At 39.0% G+C, this 22,757-nt stretch overlaps 1 protein-coding gene across 1 annotated transcript in view; it reads left to right on the forward strand.

Moving 5' to 3' along the window:
* Positions 1-4,798: 4,798 nt before the first annotated feature.
* The window catches only part of PNLIP (pancreatic lipase), a 41,651-nt gene continuing 23,692 nt past the window's right edge, over positions 4,799-22,757 (forward strand). The window contains exon 1 of the mRNA XM_036898783.2: positions 4,799-4,912. Coding sequence (XP_036754678.2) covers positions 4,889-4,912 — 24 coding nt within the window. The 5' untranslated portion in view covers positions 4,799-4,888. The remainder of the gene's footprint in view (positions 4,913-22,757) is intronic.

Here is a 22,757-nt window from a genome sequence, read left to right on the forward strand (position 1 = left end):
AGCTAAAATAGGAAAAAGGAATGATATAATTAAAATACCATTATTTTCAAACCCTAATGGATTAAAGCATCTAGACAATGGTTAGCAACGGCGGCTAGAACCACAAAAAGAAAGACAACCAAATATCTGGACATGAGAGTCTAAAAATACACGACCTCACATTACTGTGTAAAATCCCTAAGCAGCAGTTTTGACAAACAGCTTCCCAGGCATGATGCTGGGAAGGATTCAGAGTTTAGTTCCCTCTAGCAGATTTTATCACTGTTGCCGAAGCTTGTGTGAATCCAAGTCATCAGAGTACATTAAATACTGGATGCAAATACTATCCCTGAGTGTGTGATCCAATAGTTCTCAGTTGAGGAATTAATTTTTTAAAGTTCCACAGGCATTTCTGAGGTTCATCCAGGGAAGGAAACCATTGCTTTGTGTCACTTGTTATCCCAAAAGCCTCTCCTAGTATATCCTGCATGGAGCAGGCTGCAGACAGGTGGAGCCCTGGGATTTTTGAGAATTCATCAAAAGGCAAGGATCCTTAATCACTCCACCTCATTGCTGGTACCTTGAATTCCACCATCAGCACTTAAACCACTCAGTTTTTTCCTGTCAAAATAACTAAATATGGGAATGGAAAATACATGGCCAACTTGATGCCATATTTCACTCCCAACCCAGAGCCCCACTACTCATTGATCACCATTCTCTTTCCCACTGAAAGCGGATGTGACCTCAGAATCCTTCTCACTCCAATGCTCCAGGCAGTCACTACCAGTTAACTGTTGTTGACACACAACTCAAAAATGATTTGTCATCCTTAGCTCAAAGGCATGGCTGTTACCCTTTGTGCACTTTAAGTAGGCAGAAAGGACAACTTGTTTGCATCTACCTCTTCCCATGCATAGGGGTCTAAGAGTACATGACAAAGTGAGGGAAGTCACAAGTAATTCATGTGTCTGAGGCTAGTAGTAGAAGATGTGCTCATTCCTTCATCGAGTATCCACAGAGTTGACTTGTCCAGGTCCCAGGCTGGACAGCTGGGTTCAAAGGAGGAAATCCAGCCATGGTCCCCTCTCCATGGAGTCACATGTTCCATGCTTAGAGGGGATTCTGTCAAGGGGTAAGCATGTGCTTTGGTATTTCCAGAGGAATAAAGGGATGAAACAATTTTGCTAATATACATTTAACAAATATGAAATGTAACACTTGCTATTATTTCCACGGAAGTCCTACTTGCTTCTTAACAATTGTAGCATGCGCTGTGAGGATGGAACCTGCCCTTTGGCCTCAGCTGGCATTTTACTTAACAGAAGCAATTCTCAGATTCTCACATCACTTATGAGTTTATTCTTCAGTTGAACTTGTTAATTTGTATGATTTGTTACTTCTGTGTTTGTTATGACTCCAGTCTCACTAAAAAGAATCAATGGTTCAAAAGTTGTTCATTGAGATGGGAGATCAGAGATGACAATAGTAGAAAATACTGTAGCACAGAATAATATAATAAACCTAAAACCAGCTCAGGGTCGAGTGAATCTGGAAGGATGAGAGGAACAACTTGGACAGCAAACTTTTTCCATTTTCCTTCAGGTCCCTAGTATATAAATAATTCTCCAGAAGTGGCATAAAGTTTTTGACATTCTCATGACACTTTTTAGGAAAAATACAGTGACCTCTTTGTTAATATTGAATATTTTTTTAAATAAGCAGAAAAGAATACCTTCTAGTATGAGGTGTATTCATAGGATATGAGCTCAAGAATAGGAACAACCATCAGTGTTGCCCCTCTTATAGCAAGAACAGGTGCAAGTGAGAACATCACACAGGAGACGGTAAAAACAGTCTCAAAGTCAGTGACAAATATTTTTGAGAGAGCACAGAATGAGCTTTGGTGAAATTCCATGATCTGATGAAATTATTGGATGTGCACAGTATTACAGGGAAGGGAAAAAGATCTCTTTCCTTTACTCTTTAAATTCTCATCTGGGACCCCTGTAACAAAAGACAGATTAACAAGAAGAAAGGGTACAAATTTACTTAATACAAGGTTTATGTGACCCAGGAGTCTTCATATGGAAATAAAGACTCAAAGAAACAGTTGAACCTGAGTGTTTTAATGTTAGGTTTGATGAGGAATGGAAAGCTGTGGAAATTTGCAAAAGAGCACAGAGTATGAGCTAAGGGTAGTAAACTGGCAGAGACATCAAGTTCTGTTCTTTAGAATCGTCTCTGTGTCCCTTTGTCATCAGAGATAAGGATGCTCATTCCTCACATGGGGGTTTATGACCTGCTTCAGGGGAAGGCCAGAAAGTCCTTCTGCACCTACTGTTTCTCAAACCCCTTCATTTAGAAATAGCCAGTATGCCAAGGGCCAAAATTTAGGGTGGTGTGTCCTGAACCCTGCATCACAGCATACCATGTAGAATTGCCATTACTGTGTGTGCCACAGGCCTATGACTTTAAAACCACCCATGTGTAAAACAGTGTGAGGAGTGTTTGATGACCTTCCTCTTTCCTTACTGATGAAAATCCAGGCTGCAGGAGGAAAAATTGCCATCTAGCTCAATGACTGAGTCGTGGGCAGTAGGATAAACTGGACAAAGTGTACTGGCATTCAGTACAAACTGTTACAGCTGTGTTTGCAGCTAATAAGCTGTGACTCACAATAAACAAACAGGGTCCCAGAATAATGCATGGCTGAATTCCCAAAGAGCACTTGGTCAACCACACGCCTTCTGACCCCGACACAGTGTTGAAAAAAGTAGTAGGTAACATCTTGACTGTGACAGTGTGGTGGCCATGGAATAGGCATTCAGCCTGCTGTTTGAAGAGAAAGGGGAAGAGTTTTCACATGAAGGGGAAAAAACTATTTCCATTACCCATTTTCAATACCCTGATGGTATCTATTCCATGATGTCAAATGAGGTACCTCAGCAATATATTCATTTTCTTAAATAGCCTGAACCTCTCATTCCTTGGATAAAACACAAATTTTAATGCTGACGATAAAATTGTAGAATTTCTAAACACAAGCTACAGTGAAAAACTGCTTGATCTCCAAGATTTCATTCTTTCCCATCACTTGATTAATTCCCTCCTCCATCCCCTGTGTCCCCTCTCCTGCCACCAATAAGGCACATTTTTAAGAAAAAAGAAGAAACCTCCTTAACATCTTCTACTTACAATGTTAAGGATCACTGGATTTTCAGTATTTTTCATTCTCTCTGTAAAACATGCCAACTGACATCTACACCACAGTGACAAGTATGTCCCTGTACTTCTGTGTGATTGCAAAGATATTGCCAGTTGTACAGATTTAAGATAGGTATGCACCTTAATGAAACATTATGCCATTATCATTATAAATGATGGTAACAGATCATTGTAACTGCTGATATAAAAGTTCACACCAGCATCTCAATGGGGAGCTTTAAAACCCCTGACATCCAGGCCACCCTCCAGTTCACTTAGACCAGCATTCCCAGAGATTAGTCTCACACATCAGTATATTCTTTAAAGATGCCCAAGTAACTCCAATGTGTAGCCAAAGTTAAGAAACCAAGATTGATCACAGAACTATCTCAGGGAACAGAAGGAGCAATTTGGCACATATTATTAGTTTAGGTTTTTATTTTTTAGACCACAGCTCACAGCTCACAACAACCAAGTTAGCTTCACTGGTTCTGAGGACATTTATCCCTTTCCTTTTCTGATCCCCTTTACTAAGTAGTGGCATTTGACAAGTCTTATGATTACCATTTTTGTGCTCTAGGATGCAGCTTAGCTTTATAAAACTGCAGCTGATTTTTGAGAGACTGTGAAAGCAGGCCCTTCCCTGGCGCCCAGGAAGTCCTGAATGAGTACGATATTCGTAATGGCCAGCTAGATGGAGAACACGTAAAAGAGGTGGAGGGAGGAAACAGCACAGTGGGGCTGCACTGGAAGAGAGGACCTACGGGCAAGATTTTGTGCCCAGGAATTAGTGCAGATGCCCACCTGACGCCTGCGTAGCTGCAAGGAGCATCGGTAAGGGGGGCTCGCGGCCGCCAGGTGTGGGGGAGGCGGGCGGCAAGGCTTCAGCTTGGGCGTAGGGGAGATCTGCCAGAAGCGGGGCGACGTCAGCCCTGCGTCTCTAGGGCTTTGGGGACCCCACTGCTCAGTATTCTCAGAATCTCATCAGTGGGAAGATGTGTCCATATGGGAAGATACAGGAACGGCTATTGGTGTTTCTGCAAGTCCTCGTTTCTCAGACTTTCAAACTCATGCTTATGTATTCATTCACCGAACATTTGCCTGAGGCAGGAGCTCACTTGGCATGTTTGAAAAACAGCACAAGGTGCAGTGTGGCCAGAGCCAGATATGGGCAGACAGTGAGAGGAAATGACCCCAGGGAGCAGAGACCAGCTGTGTTAGACAACATAGTAAAGAACTTGCAATTCATTCCAAGGAAGTTGGAAAGCCAGTGGAAGATTTGGAGCATTTCCCATAAGTCAACTCCCGAAAGCTTTTGCAGAAGCTGTTGGCTAAAGACATATGCCAATTTTTGTGAATAGGCTCGCCCTTAACATATGTAAACCTGGTGACCTTGCTAATCATGTGTGTTTCTCCTTTAAATTCCTGTGTTGTATTTAATGAGTCAGTTCTTCTGAAGGATAACTTCTTCACGACCTCTTTGAATGTAAATATGTTCTTTTCTTTCCTAATGCTTTGGCTTCTGAGTCATTCTTTCACACAACCCACGGGCCTTAGTAGGATCCCTGGGCTTAAAAGGCACAGATTCGCAGGAGCTGCCATCACTCCTGTCAGCAGCTTGGCCCGTGGGGACCTGAGCTGGGCAAGGGTGTCATTGCTGGGCTCTCTTGAGAGGTGATGCTCTTCTAGAAGACAGGTGCTGATGGCAAGTCCGAGCAGCCCCGCGGTATGTGAGTGCCCTCTGTGTACCGGCCCCTGGGCGACTTCAGCCTCACAGAAATGGTGTCTGGGGGCCCAGGCAGCACTGGATAAATCGGGACTAGGATTTGGGATTTCACTTGGCCTCAGGCTGTTGGGAATCACAATTCCTGTGGGTGTGGTAAATAGCCACGGTTATACTGGGGTGCTCTAACAAATCATCAACTTCAGGTAATTTAGGCATAGCAAGTAGAAAGGGATTTCTTTCTTTAATATAGAATTTATAATACAGCTCCTTTCAAGATATTAGAGTTATGTACAAATGTTATTCAGAAATATTCATAAGGATTGCCATTAAGGATGTTTGCAGCCCAGATTTTTTTTTTTGGAAATTTTAATGGATTTTAGGGGGAAATTAGTGAATAATGAGATACTGAAATACTCTAAACTCCTTTTCTGCTGGGAAATAAGTGGCACTCTAGAGGCTTGAATAAATCATTACAACTAATAAAATTTCCTGGTATGGTCTCTACTGAATGTGCGCCAAGAAAATAGAATTTGTACAGATTTAGATTTATACAGTCAAATAAGGTCAGTCTATATAAAAGAATGCTCTTTACCCAACATTTGGGCAACATAAATTTAGATTATTCATTATGTAACCTCATGTGCAGTGGGTGCCCTTCATAGATTTCCTATGAAATTGGGGAACAGAGAGCTTACATTGCTAGTAATGCTTATTATTGCCAGTAAGGGAGGGCATACAGAATTTGTTCCTAGGCAATTTGATTTAAAAATCTGTAACTTTTGGTCATTACAAGCCTTTTTTTTTCTTGTCAAAATGATATTTCCTCTTTCATTACTATAAGTGATTACATTTTATTTATTTTGTATTTGATGCATAATTTTCAATTTTCATTATTGTATTTTATATATGTTTTTAATTTCTGAATATCCTGTTCATATGCTTAGCCTATTTTACCTGTATGGATTTTTTTTTCTTTTTTAATTTGTAAAAAGTCTTTGTATATCAGGTATATTAATTTTTTTGTCTGACATACATATTGCAAATATATTCCCCGGGTTGTGATTTGTATTTTGTCTTTGTTTTTATACCTGGAGAGGTTTTTTAATTGTTATGCACTGTCAGATTTGGTGTAAGAAATGAGGTTAGGACTAGCTTTACTTTTTAAAAAAAATAGCTGATTATCCAAAACTCAGAATTTCCCACTGATGTAATGACACTTTTATATTAGATTATATTTCTATAACTACTTAGGTTTAAAGCTACATTTTCTACTCTGTTCTATTTGTCTGTCTATTTTAGTTTCTCACCTTGGCAGTATTGATATTCTGGGACCAGATTATTCTCTATGTGGGGTCAGATTATTGACAGGCATAGGAGGGTGGGTCGTCCTGTATATTGGAGGGAGTTTAGCAGTGTCCCTGACCTCTATCCATCAGATTGAGGGGAACACCCACCCTTCAGGTTTGATAATCAAAAATGTCTCAGACAACCCCAGATGTCTTTAAGGGGCAACACTGTCCCAGGTTGAGAACCCTGGTCTTTTTCTATCCCAGTACCTCATTATTTTAATGACCTCGGCTTTTTATAGTGTATTTTAGTATCAGCTAGGACAAGTCACCCTCTTTTTTCACAATTTCCCAGTTTAGAGTTCAAGAACTTACAATTGGTGAAAATGAAAAAAATCCTGACATGAATAATTATACATCAATTAAATTATTACATTAAAACAAACTCTGTCTGGATTTTATTGGGCTTGTGTTTAACCCAAATATAATCTCATAAGAACTGACATCCTTCATGATACACAGCTGTCCTCTTCAAAACATACCTCCATTGAGATGGTGTTTTTATGATCCTGTAGTAGAGTCCTAGAGTTTTCTTTGTTAAAGTAGTCTGGCCTAATGGTCATGATCACCAGCTCTGGTTCAAATCCTGACTCTCCTGTGTTCTGTGAATGACTTTGGGAAACTATTGAACCTTTCTGAAGCTAAGTTTCCTCAATTACAAAATGATTATAATAATAACATTGCAAACCCATATTTCTTTTTGAGGATTGCTTGATAATGTAAATAATCCCTCACCCTCAACAGGTATTTGTTTAGTTACTAGTGGGATTCCTAGATATTTTGTGTCTTATTGTTTTTGTGAGTAAAATCTCTTCTTTCATGATATTAATTGTTTCCATTGAAAGGCTCTATTGATTTTTTTGCATCAAAGTTTTTTAATTGACCACCTTATGGAATTTGCTTATCATTTTCAATGGTTTTTCATACATACAATGATAACATCTGGAAATAAGGGAATATTGCCTCCTCCTCCTCAGCTGATACAGTTTGTTATCGATTCATTCACTAGTTAGCACTTCAGAACAATTTAAGTTATAATAAGTAACAAACATCCATGTTTCATCTAGTGTAAATGAACATTCTCCTAGCTTTTCACTTTTAAGCTTTGGCTTCTGAGAAGTATGATTGGTACGCTGAGAAAGTAGCTTTATATTCTTGATGACCATCTGTATTGTTGACCTAAAAATCTGTTGAGATGGTAGATTTCATGAGGTGTTCTCACCACAATAAAATAAAAATTATATTAAAAGTAAATATGGAGTAATGGACAAAGAGACCAAATGAACAAAACACGCAGACCCTGCAAATATGGCAATGACACGTTATGGAACTGGCAGATGCAGAGCACTGGGAACGGACTGGATTTTTCAAAACATAGTGCTTGGACAGTTGGTTCTGCATGAGAAGCTGGACCCCCTGTTATACTGTTCTTTAAAAAAATCTTTAACTTCTAGGTGAGTTAAAGATTTACATGTAAAAGAAAGAACTATAAAAATAATTAGAAGACAGTATCAAAATTCTTTATAACTTCTGCATTAAAAAGGATTTCTTTAAAGATACTAAAATATAGATACCATAAAGGAAAAAAGAAAAAAAATGTATCTAGAATCAAGAATTTCTGTTCATGAAAAGAAAAATAAAGTAAAAATGCCACAAACCCACAACTGGGAAGAAACATTGCAATACATGTAATTAATGATTTTCTATATCCACAATACATAAGGGATGCTTACAAATATGGAAGAAAATAACCCAATAAAAAATGGTCAAGAGACACATCACAGAGGAAGAACTCAAATACCGAAGAAAAGAAGGTCAGTGTCATTGATTCTCAAGGAAATGCTAATTGAAACCACTGCCAACAGATTGGCAAAAATGTGAAAGTGGTAACACAGGTTATTGTGAGGATTAGGAGCAACCAGAACAGAGTACACAGTGCTGATGAAAATGTAAATTGGGACAACCTCTTTGGAAATAATTTGACACAATCCATAAAGACTAAGAACAAAAGCTCCTACAAGCTATCAAGTCCACTCCTAGATCTGTAATCTAAAAAAGGTACATGATTGTGCAGAGTAGTGATAAGAATGTCGTAGTAACAATTTTTGCAATACCAAAGCTAGATACAATCCAAATGTCACTGAACAGCAAAACGGATAAGTTGACTGTGGTGTAGTCCAAATGGAATACTATGCAGTGGTAAAAACTGAACCAAATCTCTACACGATATGGATGAACTTCAGAAACAGAATGTTGAGTGAAAAACCCAGAAGAATGCATTTTGTATGATTTGTAGAAAGTCAAAAATATGCAAGACTAAACACTATATCGTTGGGGATACAAATGCATATTGTGTTTCAAGGACACAAAATGTTAAGAAAAGCACGGGGGTGATAAAGAGTTTAGTTTCATGCCCACTGTTGATGGGAGAGGGAAGAGGATGGAACAGAGGAGGGTCATGCAGGGAATTTGTTCTATGCCTTCAACTGAGTGGCAGATACAAGGGTATTTGCTCATACAGGCATTCAACAAATACTTATTCAGAGCCCTCCATGTATCAGGAGAGACGGCAGCAAACAGATCAGACATTCTGCCCTTTGGAGCTGAGTTCTGGTGCTTAGAGACAGACGACAAATATAATTCATAAGTAATACGTTGTATAGTGATAAATGCTAAGGCTTTTAAGCACGAAGCACAGAGGGAGACTAGGAAGTATTCACTGGGGTGGTACTGGAAGTTTTTATAGGGTGGTCATGGAAAGGCTTCCTGTGGAAGCAGCCTTCGGGTGAAGCTCTGAAGGAAACTGGGTACAGCCCCATTGGCTGTGCCGGGAGGAGAGTGGCAGGCAGAGGAAGGACAATGGCCCGAGATGGGAGTGGTCAGCTCTGCTGGAGAACAGGAAGAAGTAGGGCTGGCTGAGCCCAAGCCAGGAGAGGCAAGAAGAAGGCAAGGTTGGAGTTGTCACGAAAGAATGGATCACTATGAAGTCACGGTTTTATTCTGAGGGAGACGTGGCACTATTGGGAGGTTTTGAGCCAAGGATTAACAGATACTGTATCATGATTCCTTATACCGTACACATATTTTATAAGCATTCTTCTGCTACAATTCAATACAAACTTTTAAAAAACTGATTTAAGGAATGAAGTGAGTCTCACTCAGCTTTATTCCCATGGATTTATAGAAGGGGCAATTAGTGAACAAACAGTTCAAATTTTTCAATTAGTAAATAAACTTGGAGCACCATTATAAATAGCAAACGCTGCTGTCGTAAGGGATTCAATGTTGTGTTTTCTAAATAGTGACCGACTACACAGATGCTTGGCAAAACTCACCTTTGTGACAAGCCCAGACTTAGTCTCTGGCTGTCACTGAAGGGTTAGCTTGATGTTCACATGACCAAATGCTTGAAGAATTAGGACTTTGGATCTTAGAAGTTTGTGTTCTCTGATGTGTTAACCCAGTTTTGAGATAATGAGAGCTCATTAAAATGCCAGTGCAAGACTTCACAGCAGCTGGTGTGACTAAGGCCATCATACAAGATGATTTACTCTTCCTCTATCCAAAACTAATCTGACTTTTTCAGAACTAGTTCTTTTCTCTGTCTTGTGTCATTATCAGCAGGCCACTCACCAAGCCTCTTGATCATTCATTATACACAAAGATCTCTGTGCATTGCTTCCTCTTTTCTGCACCTGCTTTCTTCTCTGAGCACTGAATCATCTTTTGTAGGGTCACATATTCCGGACTTATGGCACTGACTCTTTTTAGCATACCATGAGGCCCTGCTCCTGGCCTCACAGAGCTTATGAACTGGTACACCAGACAGACACTGTACCTATAATCTCCAATTCTCCTCTCAAGATCTTTTCTATTTTTTTTCCTAGATGGAATTTTCTAAATTGAATCTCTTTTCTAAATTGAATCTCAGCTTAGTGTCTCTCTTAATTTCATCTGGACACCTGTAACTTATTTTCCCTTTATGCTTTAACCACAGCTCCTTCAGTTAGCTCACTTTTTCTTCTGCATTATTGCTGAGAGGTAAATTGGCCAGACACACTTTATTCTAAGTCAAAATAACACCCATTTTTCTAGAATGACTGAATTAACTTGTTGGGTTAGCAATGAAGAATTAGCTTTAATTTTCTGTTTCTGAATTTACTGTGGGTTAGACAAGCTATACATAGAAAAAAAAAGGTGAGCAGGTAACTTTTAGTGTTTATTTGCCGGACTCCCTTAACAAGCTCTATGGAACAAAGTCCTTTCAACCACAACCTGTATATACTCAGAATTGTAGAATAAAAAAGAACTACATTAAAATAGCAATTTAAGCACTGGTTGCCCAGATTTAAAGATAAATTTTATGTGACCATTTATGACCTTCCCTTAGTTGTTATAGATATAAGCTTTTCAGTGGTTAAAATTGGAAACATATCCTTGGAGCCTTCTCTTTTTTCTTATCTTCTTTCCAGGCAAAAGGATACATTTACCTTTGAAAGGGGCTTTATACTCTAACATGGTATATGGAACCTCCTAGAACTGTCTGATAAATTGGAAAAATGTGCCTCATTCAATTAGATATTACAAATGCTTTTTTAAATACATGAAATTTATTTTATACCTATCTATATGTAGATTAAGTCTAAATACATCATGCTGTGAGTTTTCTCAGTCACAGTCACTTAAAAAATCACTGTTAAATATCTTTAAGAGTTTTCTAGGTATAATTTATGTACAGTAAAATGTACAAATCTTAAATGTATGGCTTGATGCATTTTTATATATTCTGAGTCATCTCTGTCCAGACAAAAATGTAAAACATTTCCATGACCCTAGAGGGGATCCTTCTGGCCCTTTCCAGTCAGCCTTGCCCCAGTCCAAAGTTACCACTTTTCTGACTTTATCACAATTACATAGTTTTTCCTGTACTTGACCTTTATATAATATTATTGCATTAGAAATGTTCTTAAGTTTTTCAAAATTGGGTTATTATATAGAATTACCATATGATCCAGCAATTCCACTTCTCAGTATATACCCCAAGAAATTGAGAGCAGAACACAGGAACAGAGTCGATAATAGGGTGGTTAAATAAACTTTGTTATGTTGATACAATAAATGACACACCATGTTAAGAAAGGAGGAGCTATTACTGCATGCACTAACATGAATTATCCTCATAGACATAATACTGAGTGAATAAAGAATGCATACCATATGATTCCATCTATATGAAGCTCAAAAACAGATAATAGTAATCAGAGGCAATCTAGATCAGAATAATGACTCTTGGCAGTAATTGAAGTCTAAGGAAGTCTTCTTGGTTCTGGAATACTCTTTATCTCAAGTTGACTAATGGTGACGTGTGCGTATGCATGTAACTTATTAGCTATGCACTTTATTTTACATAAGCCCCTAAGGAAAAAAATAATAAAAATTTTTAAAATATAGATAATTTCAGAGAGTGATATTTGAATGTTTGGTGATCTTTAGAATCAGTAAGCCCAAGTATCATTTATAAATTTAATTTTAATTGATATATTACATTGGTATTGTTCTTGTTCTCCCATGGAATAAATATATTCTGTAATAATAGTCTTTTTTATATTGAATGGGGATTTTAGGGATGTCTGCCTGATAGGGCTATCTTTAAAATCAACTTTGTTATAAACTTTATGACTTAAAATAAATTGCACCTATTTAATGTGTATAATTAGGCAAGTTCTGACAATTTTTTAAGCTGATGAAACCACCACCATGATCAAGATATACTCCCCAAGGTTTCTTCTTGCCCCTTTGCAGACCATTCTTCCCTCCACCCCAGCTTCAGGCAACCAGCAGTTTTCTTTTTTGTGCAAAATGACTCATTTATATTTTCTAGAATATTAGATCAATGGAATGAGACAGTATGTATTCTTGTGTGTCTGGCTTCTTTCACTCAGCATGATTATTTTGAGATTTGTCCATGTTGTTGCATTTTTCAGTAGGGCTACTCTTTTATGCTGAGGGGTATGACTGCATTGTATGGATATGCCACATTTTGTTAATCCATGTATCTGTTGATGGACATTTGGGTTTTTCCAGGTTTGGCTCCTAGAAAGAAAGGTGCTGTGAACTTTCGTATACAAATCATCTTGTAGACACATGTTTCTATTTTCCTTGGGTAAATTCCCAGGAGTAGGATGGCTGGGTCACATCCTGAGTGTGGTAAGGGTTAGTGAACATGTGAGTGGCACACCCAGGGAGGGCGTGGAAGCGGCACGCCCTCTGCCCATACCTTGCTCTGTGCATCTCTTCCACCTGGCTGTTACCTGGCCTGGCAGTTGGTTGAGGCAGTCCCAGGAAACAGGTACAAATGCTACAGCACAGGGCCCAGCAGCTATGGGTGATGACCACTCCTACAGTGCCCAGCACTTGAGGGACACTCAGTGCATGGTCACACAATTAGCAGGTAGCAGAGCCAAGATTTTGGTCCAGATTTTACATGACTCTAGAAGCTCTAGGGAGACAATAGTAGTCTGAGTGGAGGGCGAGAATCTCTGCTAACCACCCCACAGGACCACAGTTTTGGAGCTGCTCAGACGGTTTGGCTTGGCCACTGGATTCAGGGCAGGTGCACTCAGGGCCAAGGACCAGGCAGGAGGGGATCTCAGCACCCACCTATAGGGAGGCAGAGCAAAGGGAAAGTTCATATCTTTACTTCGTGTCTTTATTGCTGGGCATTTCTAATGGGCATGTTCATGTATTACCTCTAGAACCAAAAAGAAAAAATCTGACCAATGTTTTTCCTAAGTGGTTTTATCTTATGACATTCCTACCAGCACTATATTTTCAGTTTCTCCATATTCTTATCACACTAAGTATTGTCAGTCTTTTAAATTTCAGCCAATCCAATGGGTGCAGTGGTGTCATATTGTGACCTTAATTTACATTTCCCTGTTTATACTAATAGGTTCAAGAGTATTAAGGAAATTTTGTCATAGTAAATAAGCATGGGAGAAATCTCAATGCAGAAATAGAAAGTATAAAAAAGAATCAATTAGGAGTTCTGGCTTGAAAATATAAAATATGTGAAATTTAAAATTCCACAGGTAGACTAAGCAGAACATTGATGATGACAGAGAACTTATAGATAGATCAATAGAAATTACCCAATCTTAAAAACAGAGAAAAAGATTGAAAAAATAAAGAATAGAATCTCAGGGATCTGTGGAACAATCAGAAAGCCTAACATACTTATAATTGGAATCCTGGAAAACCAGGAGACACAGATGGTACAGATATTTGAAGAAATAATGACTGAAAATTCCCAAATTTGGTGGAAGACATGAATTTACAAATTCAACAAGGTCAGCAAACCCTGATGGGTAAATCAAAGAAAACCACACCTGGGCACAATATAACCAAACTGCTGAAAAGCAAAGATAAAAATAAACTCTTGTAAGCAGCCAGAGAAAAACAATATCCTATTTATGATTTAAGTGGCTGCTCACTTCTCATCAAAAACCATAAAGGCCAGAAGAAAATACAATATCCTTAAAGTACTAAAGGAAAAAAGCCATCAAACCAGATACCTATATCCAGCAAAATGCCCTTCCAGAATGAAGAGAAACAAAGACATTTTCAGATCGAAAAAACAAAGCAAATGTGTGCCCACCACCCTGCACTGTGAGACCTGGCCAAGGAAGTTCTTCAGGCTGCGGGACATCATTCCGGAGGGAAACTTGGAAGGAAGCATATTGGAGATGGGAAGTACATAGGCAAATAAAAATGATGATCTTCCTACTCTAAATTTTTTTTAAACTGTGTGATTTGATTTTTAACATTGTCTTGTTCAAAGTGTAATGTCATATAGATGTAATAGGTATGATGACTAGAATATAAAGGATGGTGAGAGGCAGGAAATGAACCAGCACAGTTTCCAAGTTCTTAACATTTTTTAAGAAGTGGTACAATATTAACTCAGTGAAGACCGTGAAAGTTAAAGAAACACACACACACATATATATATAATTTCTCTAGAGCAGCCACTGAAAACATCATGCACAGAAATATAGTTAAAAAACCAATAGAGAGAAGATGTGGTACATATACACAATGGAATATTATTCAGCCAAAAAAGAAAACAAATCTTACCATTTGCAACAACATGGATGGAGCTAAAGGGTATTATGCTCAGTGAAATAAGCCAGGCAGAGAAAGACAATTACCAAATGATTTCCCTCATCTGTAGAGTATAAGAACAAAGAAAAAACTGAAGGAGCAAAACAGCATCAGACTCACAGAACCCAAGAATGGACTAACAATTACCAAGGGGAAAGGGACTGGGGAGGGTGGGTGGGAAGGGAGGGATAAGGGGGAAAATGGGGCATTACGATTAGCACACATAATATAGTGGGTGGGTCACAGGGAAGGCAGTATAGCACAGAGAAGACAAGTAATGATTCTATAGCATCTCACTACACTGATGGACAGTGACTGTAATGGGGTATGTGGGGGGGACTTGATAATAGGGGGAGTCTAGTAACCATAATGTTGTTCAAGTAATTGTACATTAATGATACCAAAATTTAAAAATTTTTAAAAAGGACCAATAGAGAGATTAAAAGGAGATAACAGAACGTGCAGTCAATGAATTTTCATGATCAGAAATAGCCACAGCAAAACCCAAGGGAAAGCCTGGGACATTATTTAAGGCCAGAGATGTGTGACAGCAGAGGCACAGTTCCGTCGGCAGCGATGAGAGACACAGCATCACTGCACATACAGCCCAAAAGGCATGGGGTGTGCAGACTCTTCCCAGGACTTAAGAACCACAAGGATGATTATTTATTCTAGATAGGTAAATGTAGATAGATAGATGTTGACAGAGAGAAAGAATATTGCTACATTAGAAAATGGTGGGAAAGGCATGAAACTGGGCTGGGGGTGGGGTGGGGGGCTGAAGTCTGGCCTAGGGAGCTATAACTGGTGCTCTGCGCCTGGGCAAATTATTTACTGTCTTTAAGCCTTGATGTCTCCCATTTTGGCAAAATCGAGAATGCTTAATATTATTTCTAAGATTGCTTCCTTTTTAAAGAATCTTTGGAATGAGGTTAGAGTATTTCTAAATTATTTTGTTAGTTTTCTTAAAGTTTCCATCCAGTAGTAACACTGAATTCTTTCATGTGTATGTTTTCATGTGAAATAACTTTCCAATGATGTACAGTAATGTTAGATTTTCTATTTATTTTTAATGTTTTTTGCGTCATGAAAAACCTTTTTCATATCCCTGCAATATATTTAGTTGAGGGGCCCTCTAGTGGAAATATGTGCATATAGCACTGTAACAGTTACTGCTTACAGATTTAATAGCCCATAATACTGTTTGGTACATTAAACAACAAAATATCTGTGCCTGTATTACAGTAAGATTCTCAAGATTCAAGTTCACAGGTTCAACTTCTAGTTTGGAGTCAATATTAAAATATATGAGACTATATATAGATTATAACATTAAAATTTTTGCTATCCCAATTATTGCTTATTGCTATTAGGTTAACAGTGTAGTTGGGAATTTATAAAATAGAGGAAATTCTATTTTATGCCCTTAAGTGTATTAAAGAGAAGACACTTGGGCTCTAAATTATTTACCTCTTTCCTAGAAAGTTCCTGCGTTTTTCAGGTAAAAGAAGTGAACACATCTGTGTGTGTGCTACAGAGGAAATACACTAAGGAAATGCAGTCAGGCCCCACAGGTGGTGCTGGGAACTGATGTGCATCTTCTGTGGCTGTTGGTTAGGTAATTGTCTCCAGGTTCCATAGGAACCCGCACGCTCTGCTCTCCAGAGTTTGTTTGAAAGCAATTACTTCAGCGTGATCATCAGTATAGATGCTCCTCTTCTGAGCTTTGACTTTCCTCTTAACTGAACAGAAAAGTACTGTAAATGATAACAATTTTTAAGCTTCATTCAGAAACCAGTTTACCTCATTTGATAGTCAATCTGCTTTAAAAATACAAACCTATCTAAAGCAATTTAAGTAAGCAATTAAACTGGTCTTCAAAGTGAATTTCATCTGCTATTAGTTTCAATTTTAACAAATTGATAGAATTCATCCAAAACATCAAATTGGTTGTGCTAAAGGCAAACTCATGGAGCAAATGAAAAGGTAAAATTCTTTAGCAGAAAGAGAGGAAAATCACTTAGGCTTGAATTTCATGGGGTTAAGTAGTGACTTTCATTATTAGTTTTTAAAGCATTTTTTTCTATTAACAAGCTCCTAAAATGACTCATCATTAAATTTAGTTCCCTCTTCATAGTAGAGCAGCAAGATAATGACCCATGAGAACTACTTAAAGAGTTAGATGTACCCTATGTTCTTATATAACTTTGGAAAAGGTTGGCTAATGAATACTGGGAATGCTTTCGTATCTTCCCTTGAGTGAGCCTACATCCCACTGTTTCTCTGAAGGTGTTATTGTTATGATATCTTGACAAATCAAAGTGCCAGAGTCTGTTCACATACATTACATTATTACTGACTCATTCTGGCATATTCTGAAACAATTTATTCTCCAAAAGGGGGTGCTCATCTTCTGAGGTTCACATCACTGAGACCCCCAGGCTCCCACTCTCCTGGGGAGCCTGGGAGGATGGATGGGGCCATCAGGCAATCACAGCTTGTCTATCCTGCAGAGAGATAGGCAACACATTAAAGAGGGAACTTCGAATCATTACACATTGGCCTGGGGGGGCCATTTCCAAGAGTTCTTAGTTCCAGACCACATGATTAGAAATCCACAACCATGTTCATTCAGTTGCCCACTCCAATGTCCCAGTTTCACAAGTGGAATTAGGAATTAAACTTGTGTAGCTCAAAACTGCATAACAAACAACAGCCAGCTTCAACTGCAATCACTCATTGATGCAGATATGCCAGCCTGACCCTAGGCAATGGTGATTTCCCAGCAATAGTAATGGAAGGAGGTCAGTCTCTCCAGTTCATGTTTGCTGCTAAACCTCAGGTGGGCTGCATCTCAAGCCAGGCAGGATATCCGAGGCCAGGATGGTCATGTTACCTTGACTCACAATGTCAGCTTTGTAGATTCAATCACATGGATGCTACTGCAGTGCTCCTCCTGTAATCCCCAAACGGATGAGGGGCATTTCAGGAAACACAAACCATCTCCCTGTGATTTCCTCTCTGTGTGGCTTTCCTAAAAGTCATCAGTTCCTCAGGAAATTCAGTTGTATTCAAATATCCTAGAAGAGATATTTGGTATTCGGGGTTTCCAGCATGTTTATTTGCTGGAGAGAAGTTTTCCATCATAGCCAAGCTGCCTTTATGGGGCCAGCATCTCTCGCCATTTGGCAAAATCATAGTAATTCCTTGGGGAGCAGCTAGTCCTCAGAGTCAGACGTCTTCAGTATTTGTGGCATCAGGCATCCTTCAGTATTTGTAGCAGGTACCATTTATTGAGCTCACTTTGTGCCAGGGACTGTGCTAAGTAAGACTTTGCATGTTCCCCACAATAACTCTGCAGTGACGTTATCATTATTGTCCCCATTTTATAGAGGGAAAAAAACAGGGCTAGAGAAGTAGAAGCAAATTCTGTGAATTTCTTCCATAACATAAATGGCAATCTAACAAGTTTCACTTCTGAAAGTGGTGGCTAGATGGAGCTTCTCTTGTCCTATACCTAGACCCATTGAAAAGCTGATGCTTATGTGCACATTCATTCTAATGATATTAACATGATGTGTAAATACTGCTGAGAAGGCAGAAATATGAAGGACCATTAATGCTGTATTTGCAGATGCAATTCCCATAATGTCCAAATGCATGGGCAACTCAACCCCAGTCCCAAGGGTAGTTGTGAGGAACTCGGTGTTCCTATGGCCAGGATCCTCACCTGAACCTAAACTACTTGGTGATGTAACTGGCCTCCTGCTAGGCCACTGCTTCCACACCTGTAGGCAATAAGCTGTTATTGACTGAGTCACTATATAAAGAGCTCAGCCCAGTGCTCTGGGCAGAGGCAGAGATGGGAGGATTGTAGACCTGCGGACTGTTGGATGCAGATGTAATTCTAGTGCTCGACCTATCGCTGGGAGAACAAGTCAGGTAATAAACCCTTTCACCCCAAGAACATTCCATTGCCTTTCCTTGGTCTCACTGAATCCATACTGAACTTTCCCAGGGCTGAAACCCATTGGCAAGAAAGTAATCATCTATTATTCCTTGCTTGGCAATCTATTACCTTCACTTTCTCCCTTTTAAAGTATATCAGGTTTTGGAATGAATCAAATGGGGCCATCCTGATCAGCATTTCTCAAACTGGAACATGCAAAACCTCCTGCAGATCCTGTCAGAGTGCAGGTTTGGACTCAGCAGTGCAGGTGGCTTTTGCCTTCCTGACTAGTTAGCTCCCAGGTCATGCCGAAGCTGCTGTTTGATGAACCTCACTCTGAGTAGCAGGAATCTAGATTTCTTACAAATGGAGGAAAAAAAAATGTATGTAAAAATCATTTTCCTTGAACTTCTGCAGACAGAGACCAAGTTTGGGAATGGTAAAACCAATATGTGTCTAGGGAGATTTCCCTGGGAAAATGTTATGTTTTTCCAAGCTTGCTAAATATTTGATAGTATCTAGTTCTTATCTTTTTAATGCAAAAGAACTTCAAATATCATTCCAGAGATTTCCAGTGTACTGTGAGGGTTCTGTTAGGGCAAGGGAAGATGAGAAACCTGTTGGAAAATTGTTTTAGACATAATTAATTCAGAATATCATTTAATGAGTCAGACTCACCTAAATGGAATCAATCATTTTCTCTAAATTTTCCACACCTTTTTCTATTTGAAATAGCTCTTAGGAACTAAAAAATGAATCATGAGGCACAAACTATCCTTCATGACTGTAATTATGTCTTTCAGTGGGGTTCTGATTCAATTGACAATAATCTATCCTATTGTTATATCCTGATTGGGATACTAACAAGAAAATAGTGTCATAAATGTGCAGTTGTCTGGTTTCACAAGACAGTTTATGGTATGTAAACAGTTAACAAGTGGTTATTCTAGGAGCATCCTCAACCCAGATAGCTTTGTAGGATATCCTTGACCTTCCTGTAACATTTAATCAAAAAAAAGTATTTGTCATGACATGGCAGTGACTGAGGAATGATATCACCCATAAAATATGGGATATTATTTCCAGTAATTTTTATGACTCCTGCAATTTTCTCCTCTATTTAAGAAAAACATTTCATAACTGCTTATCCAGGAAAGGATGTTTGAGAGAAAATGTAATTTAAGTTAACTTTAAACTATTTAATTTAACTTTAATTATCCAAATGACTGCATCATCTAAAATATTTACTTTTCCTTTACATGTTTAGTATTTGCTAGACAGTTTTAGTCCTCATAGAAAAGATAACATGTAAATTAGCTTAATTATTTGGTGGTATGTTCACTGTAATTTTCTGTATGCACTATTAATTACTTGTCAATTATTTCTTAGGATCAATTTTTAAAATATATATTAAACTCAGGCTTGATTATATGTATCATTCACAATTAAAATATCAAACTATGTGTTAGGTATTAATCAGAGGTGAGATCTGGCTTAGAAGAAGGAAATGCATTGAGCTTAATTAGATGAAATAAAACAGTAAATTCTGCAAAGCCTTATAGAAACACAAATAAAGTAGGAAAAGTTCATCAGAATAACTTTTAATAACAATCATATCTATTAAGGCAGAGGCTTGAACGTGAAGACAGTCAGTCCCTGTTTGGACTGGCTGCCTGATAGAGTCCTCGGCTGCTCCTGCAATCAAGGCATCCAGGTGTCTCTTTCAGGACCATGACCGGGATACAGGGCCTGGAGTCCCCCCGACAAGACAGTCCCTGGAAAATGTTATGTTTTTCCAAACTTGCTAAGTATTGGATATTACCTAGTACAACTTAGTATTCACCCAAAGACTCAAGTGGACCTCTGGCAATTTCTGAAACCCATCATCTTTGTAGCTTCCTCCTCTCTAGTACTCTCCCCTGTAAATTCTAACTCCTTCAGCCCCCTGAACCCTGATCTCTACATCCTCAGCAAAATCAGTCTGCCTTGCTCGGCTTGGAATCTCCCTCCTGTGCGGGGCTCCAGAAGGCCTCCAGGCATATAGCTGGACTGATTAGAGGCCTTCCTTTTCTCACTTTTGTCTTGCACTACCCATTAGTCAATCTTTGAAAATCACTGCTTCAGTTATTCTGGCAAGTCTCTTAAATACTTACGGTACAAGTTCATGTATGATACCTGCTGTTCCATCACCGCTACAAGCAGAATTTCTCAACTTGAACGATTTTTAAAATAGACTTTGCTACCTCCTTACAAGGTTGGTTATGAGATGCACATGGTGGGACAGCCTCTGGCTTTGCCTATGTCTCTGTGAGGATCCTCAAATTATTTATAATTGTTTGACCCCCCAAAACATTTTAGATATGGCACAAAAGATGGGTACACGTTATTAATCTTTCTTCCTTTCTTCTTCCCTCCCTCTCTCCCTCGTTTGCTCCCTTTGGCTCACAGCTCCCAGGATCCAAGCTGTGATTGAGTCTTTGAAGTTTTCATCTCTACCTGTTTGCTTTCTCCTTCTACTCAATGACATCTGGAAAATTTTGTTCCATTCTTTAAGTACCATTTTTTTTTGTTCCATTCTTTAAATACCCTACAGTTGGATCCCATTCAAACCCCTTGAGAATTTGTGTCTTAAAAGGAGTTCAGAGTGGCTGGAATATAAGCCAAATAGGCAGGAAACAAGGTTAGAAACGTCAGAGGAGCCAAGATCTGTAAAGCCTTATTAGTAATTTTAAGAAGAGTAAATTTGACCTAGAACCATACTATCTAATACAACAGGCACCAGCCACGTGTCACCACCAATCACTTGAAATCTGGCTTGTGCCAAATGTTGAAATAACAGTGTTTTGGATATTTTACATCAAATAAATTATTAAAATATACCTACTTCACCTATTTTTACTTTTTTTACTGTGACTGTATATTCCTACTGGGCACTGATCTAGAAAACACAGGGCAAGGGAAGGGCCCTCACATCTTAAGAACAATACATGGCCAGTTTGCATTTTAAACCTGACTGTGAGGCAGGGTATAGAGGACAGAAGAAAGGGGACAGTCTCAGGCAAGAAAAGCAATTAGAAGACTACTGTGATGGTCTGGGAATGAAATGATGATCATATCCAATGTCACAAAAGTTATATTTCTATTTGATAAAATTGCCATTTGCTGCATTAGTAAAAGGGAACCAAAATACAAATAAAACAGATTGTCCAAAAAATGTATGTATGTGACATTGTTTCAGAAAGCAGATAGCCAGTCTCACACACATATATACACACACATATTAACATGTCCTTCTATAACCACGACTGACCATTTTTTAGATCATCTCTGGACTATCACAGCCTGGGAGGACATGGCTTCTGTGGATTCACACAAACAAGTAATCTAGGGCTAGTGAAAAGAATTTGTCCCCCAAGACTTAGCTCTGCTATTTACCAGGTGTATGACCCTGGGCAGTTTGCTTAAACCCTCTGAGTCTCACTGTCTTGATAAGAAAAATAGCTAAATTTTCTACAGGTTCTGTGGGAGGTTAAATGCAAAAACTTAAAAAGTATATAATACCAAATCATTAATACTATAACATTTTAGGGATGCTTGTTATTCTCTTCTACCAAATAAACCATCTTCATGCATAATGGAGGAGGCTTGACTATAATTTCACTTCCTGGGTGTGGGTGAACTAACGGTTCTCACGTTTGGTGGGATGGTTGCTCTGGAATGCATGGGTCAGCCACCGCCCTGGGACCCCTGCAAGCTTCTGCAGAGGGAAGTTTGGCATCCTCAGGTGAGCCCATTCTCCCTCCCACTCGTGGCCCTGGCAATAGGCTGAACTGGATAAGAGAGGACGGGACGGCCTCTCTGAAGGTTAAGTAAATGATACCTCGTTTGACTAACATGCTGGTTATCTGGCCACACAGGTGTCTCAGAGCCTTTCTTTCCCTCACCTGGGTTTGATATCACAAAGTTGCCAGAATCGGAACCTAAACATACGTCAATATTTAACTCCTCTGCAAACATAGCTCCTGGATTAGAAACTTCCAAGTTTGGCATTTTTATTTTTAATTGTCCAAGGTTTCAGAGTCAAAGTTGAGTCATTGTTACCTAATGCTCTACTGAGTTCAGGAGAGGTGGAATTGTTTTTCAGTGAGAGCCCTCTTCCAAAGCCATGAGGCACCCCGGAGGAAAACTGCCATGCCTGTGTCACCCTTCACGGGCCCACCTTCTGCCCCCATGGTGAGGCTGGTGGAGAGCGGGTTTGGTGGTAGCTCTGACCCACCTTCCTGGAGTATTGGAGACTTTTCTATGTATCCAGCACTCACCTGTTCCAACTACACATAAGTTGCCTCTGGGGGCCCAGGCAACATTGGGTGATTTTTCACTAAATCCT

Source organism: Manis pentadactyla, chromosome 8 (assembly GCF_030020395.1).
Source record: "Manis pentadactyla isolate mManPen7 chromosome 8, mManPen7.hap1, whole genome shotgun sequence".
In the NCBI taxonomy this organism is placed as follows: Eukaryota; Metazoa; Chordata; class Mammalia; order Pholidota; family Manidae; genus Manis; species Manis pentadactyla.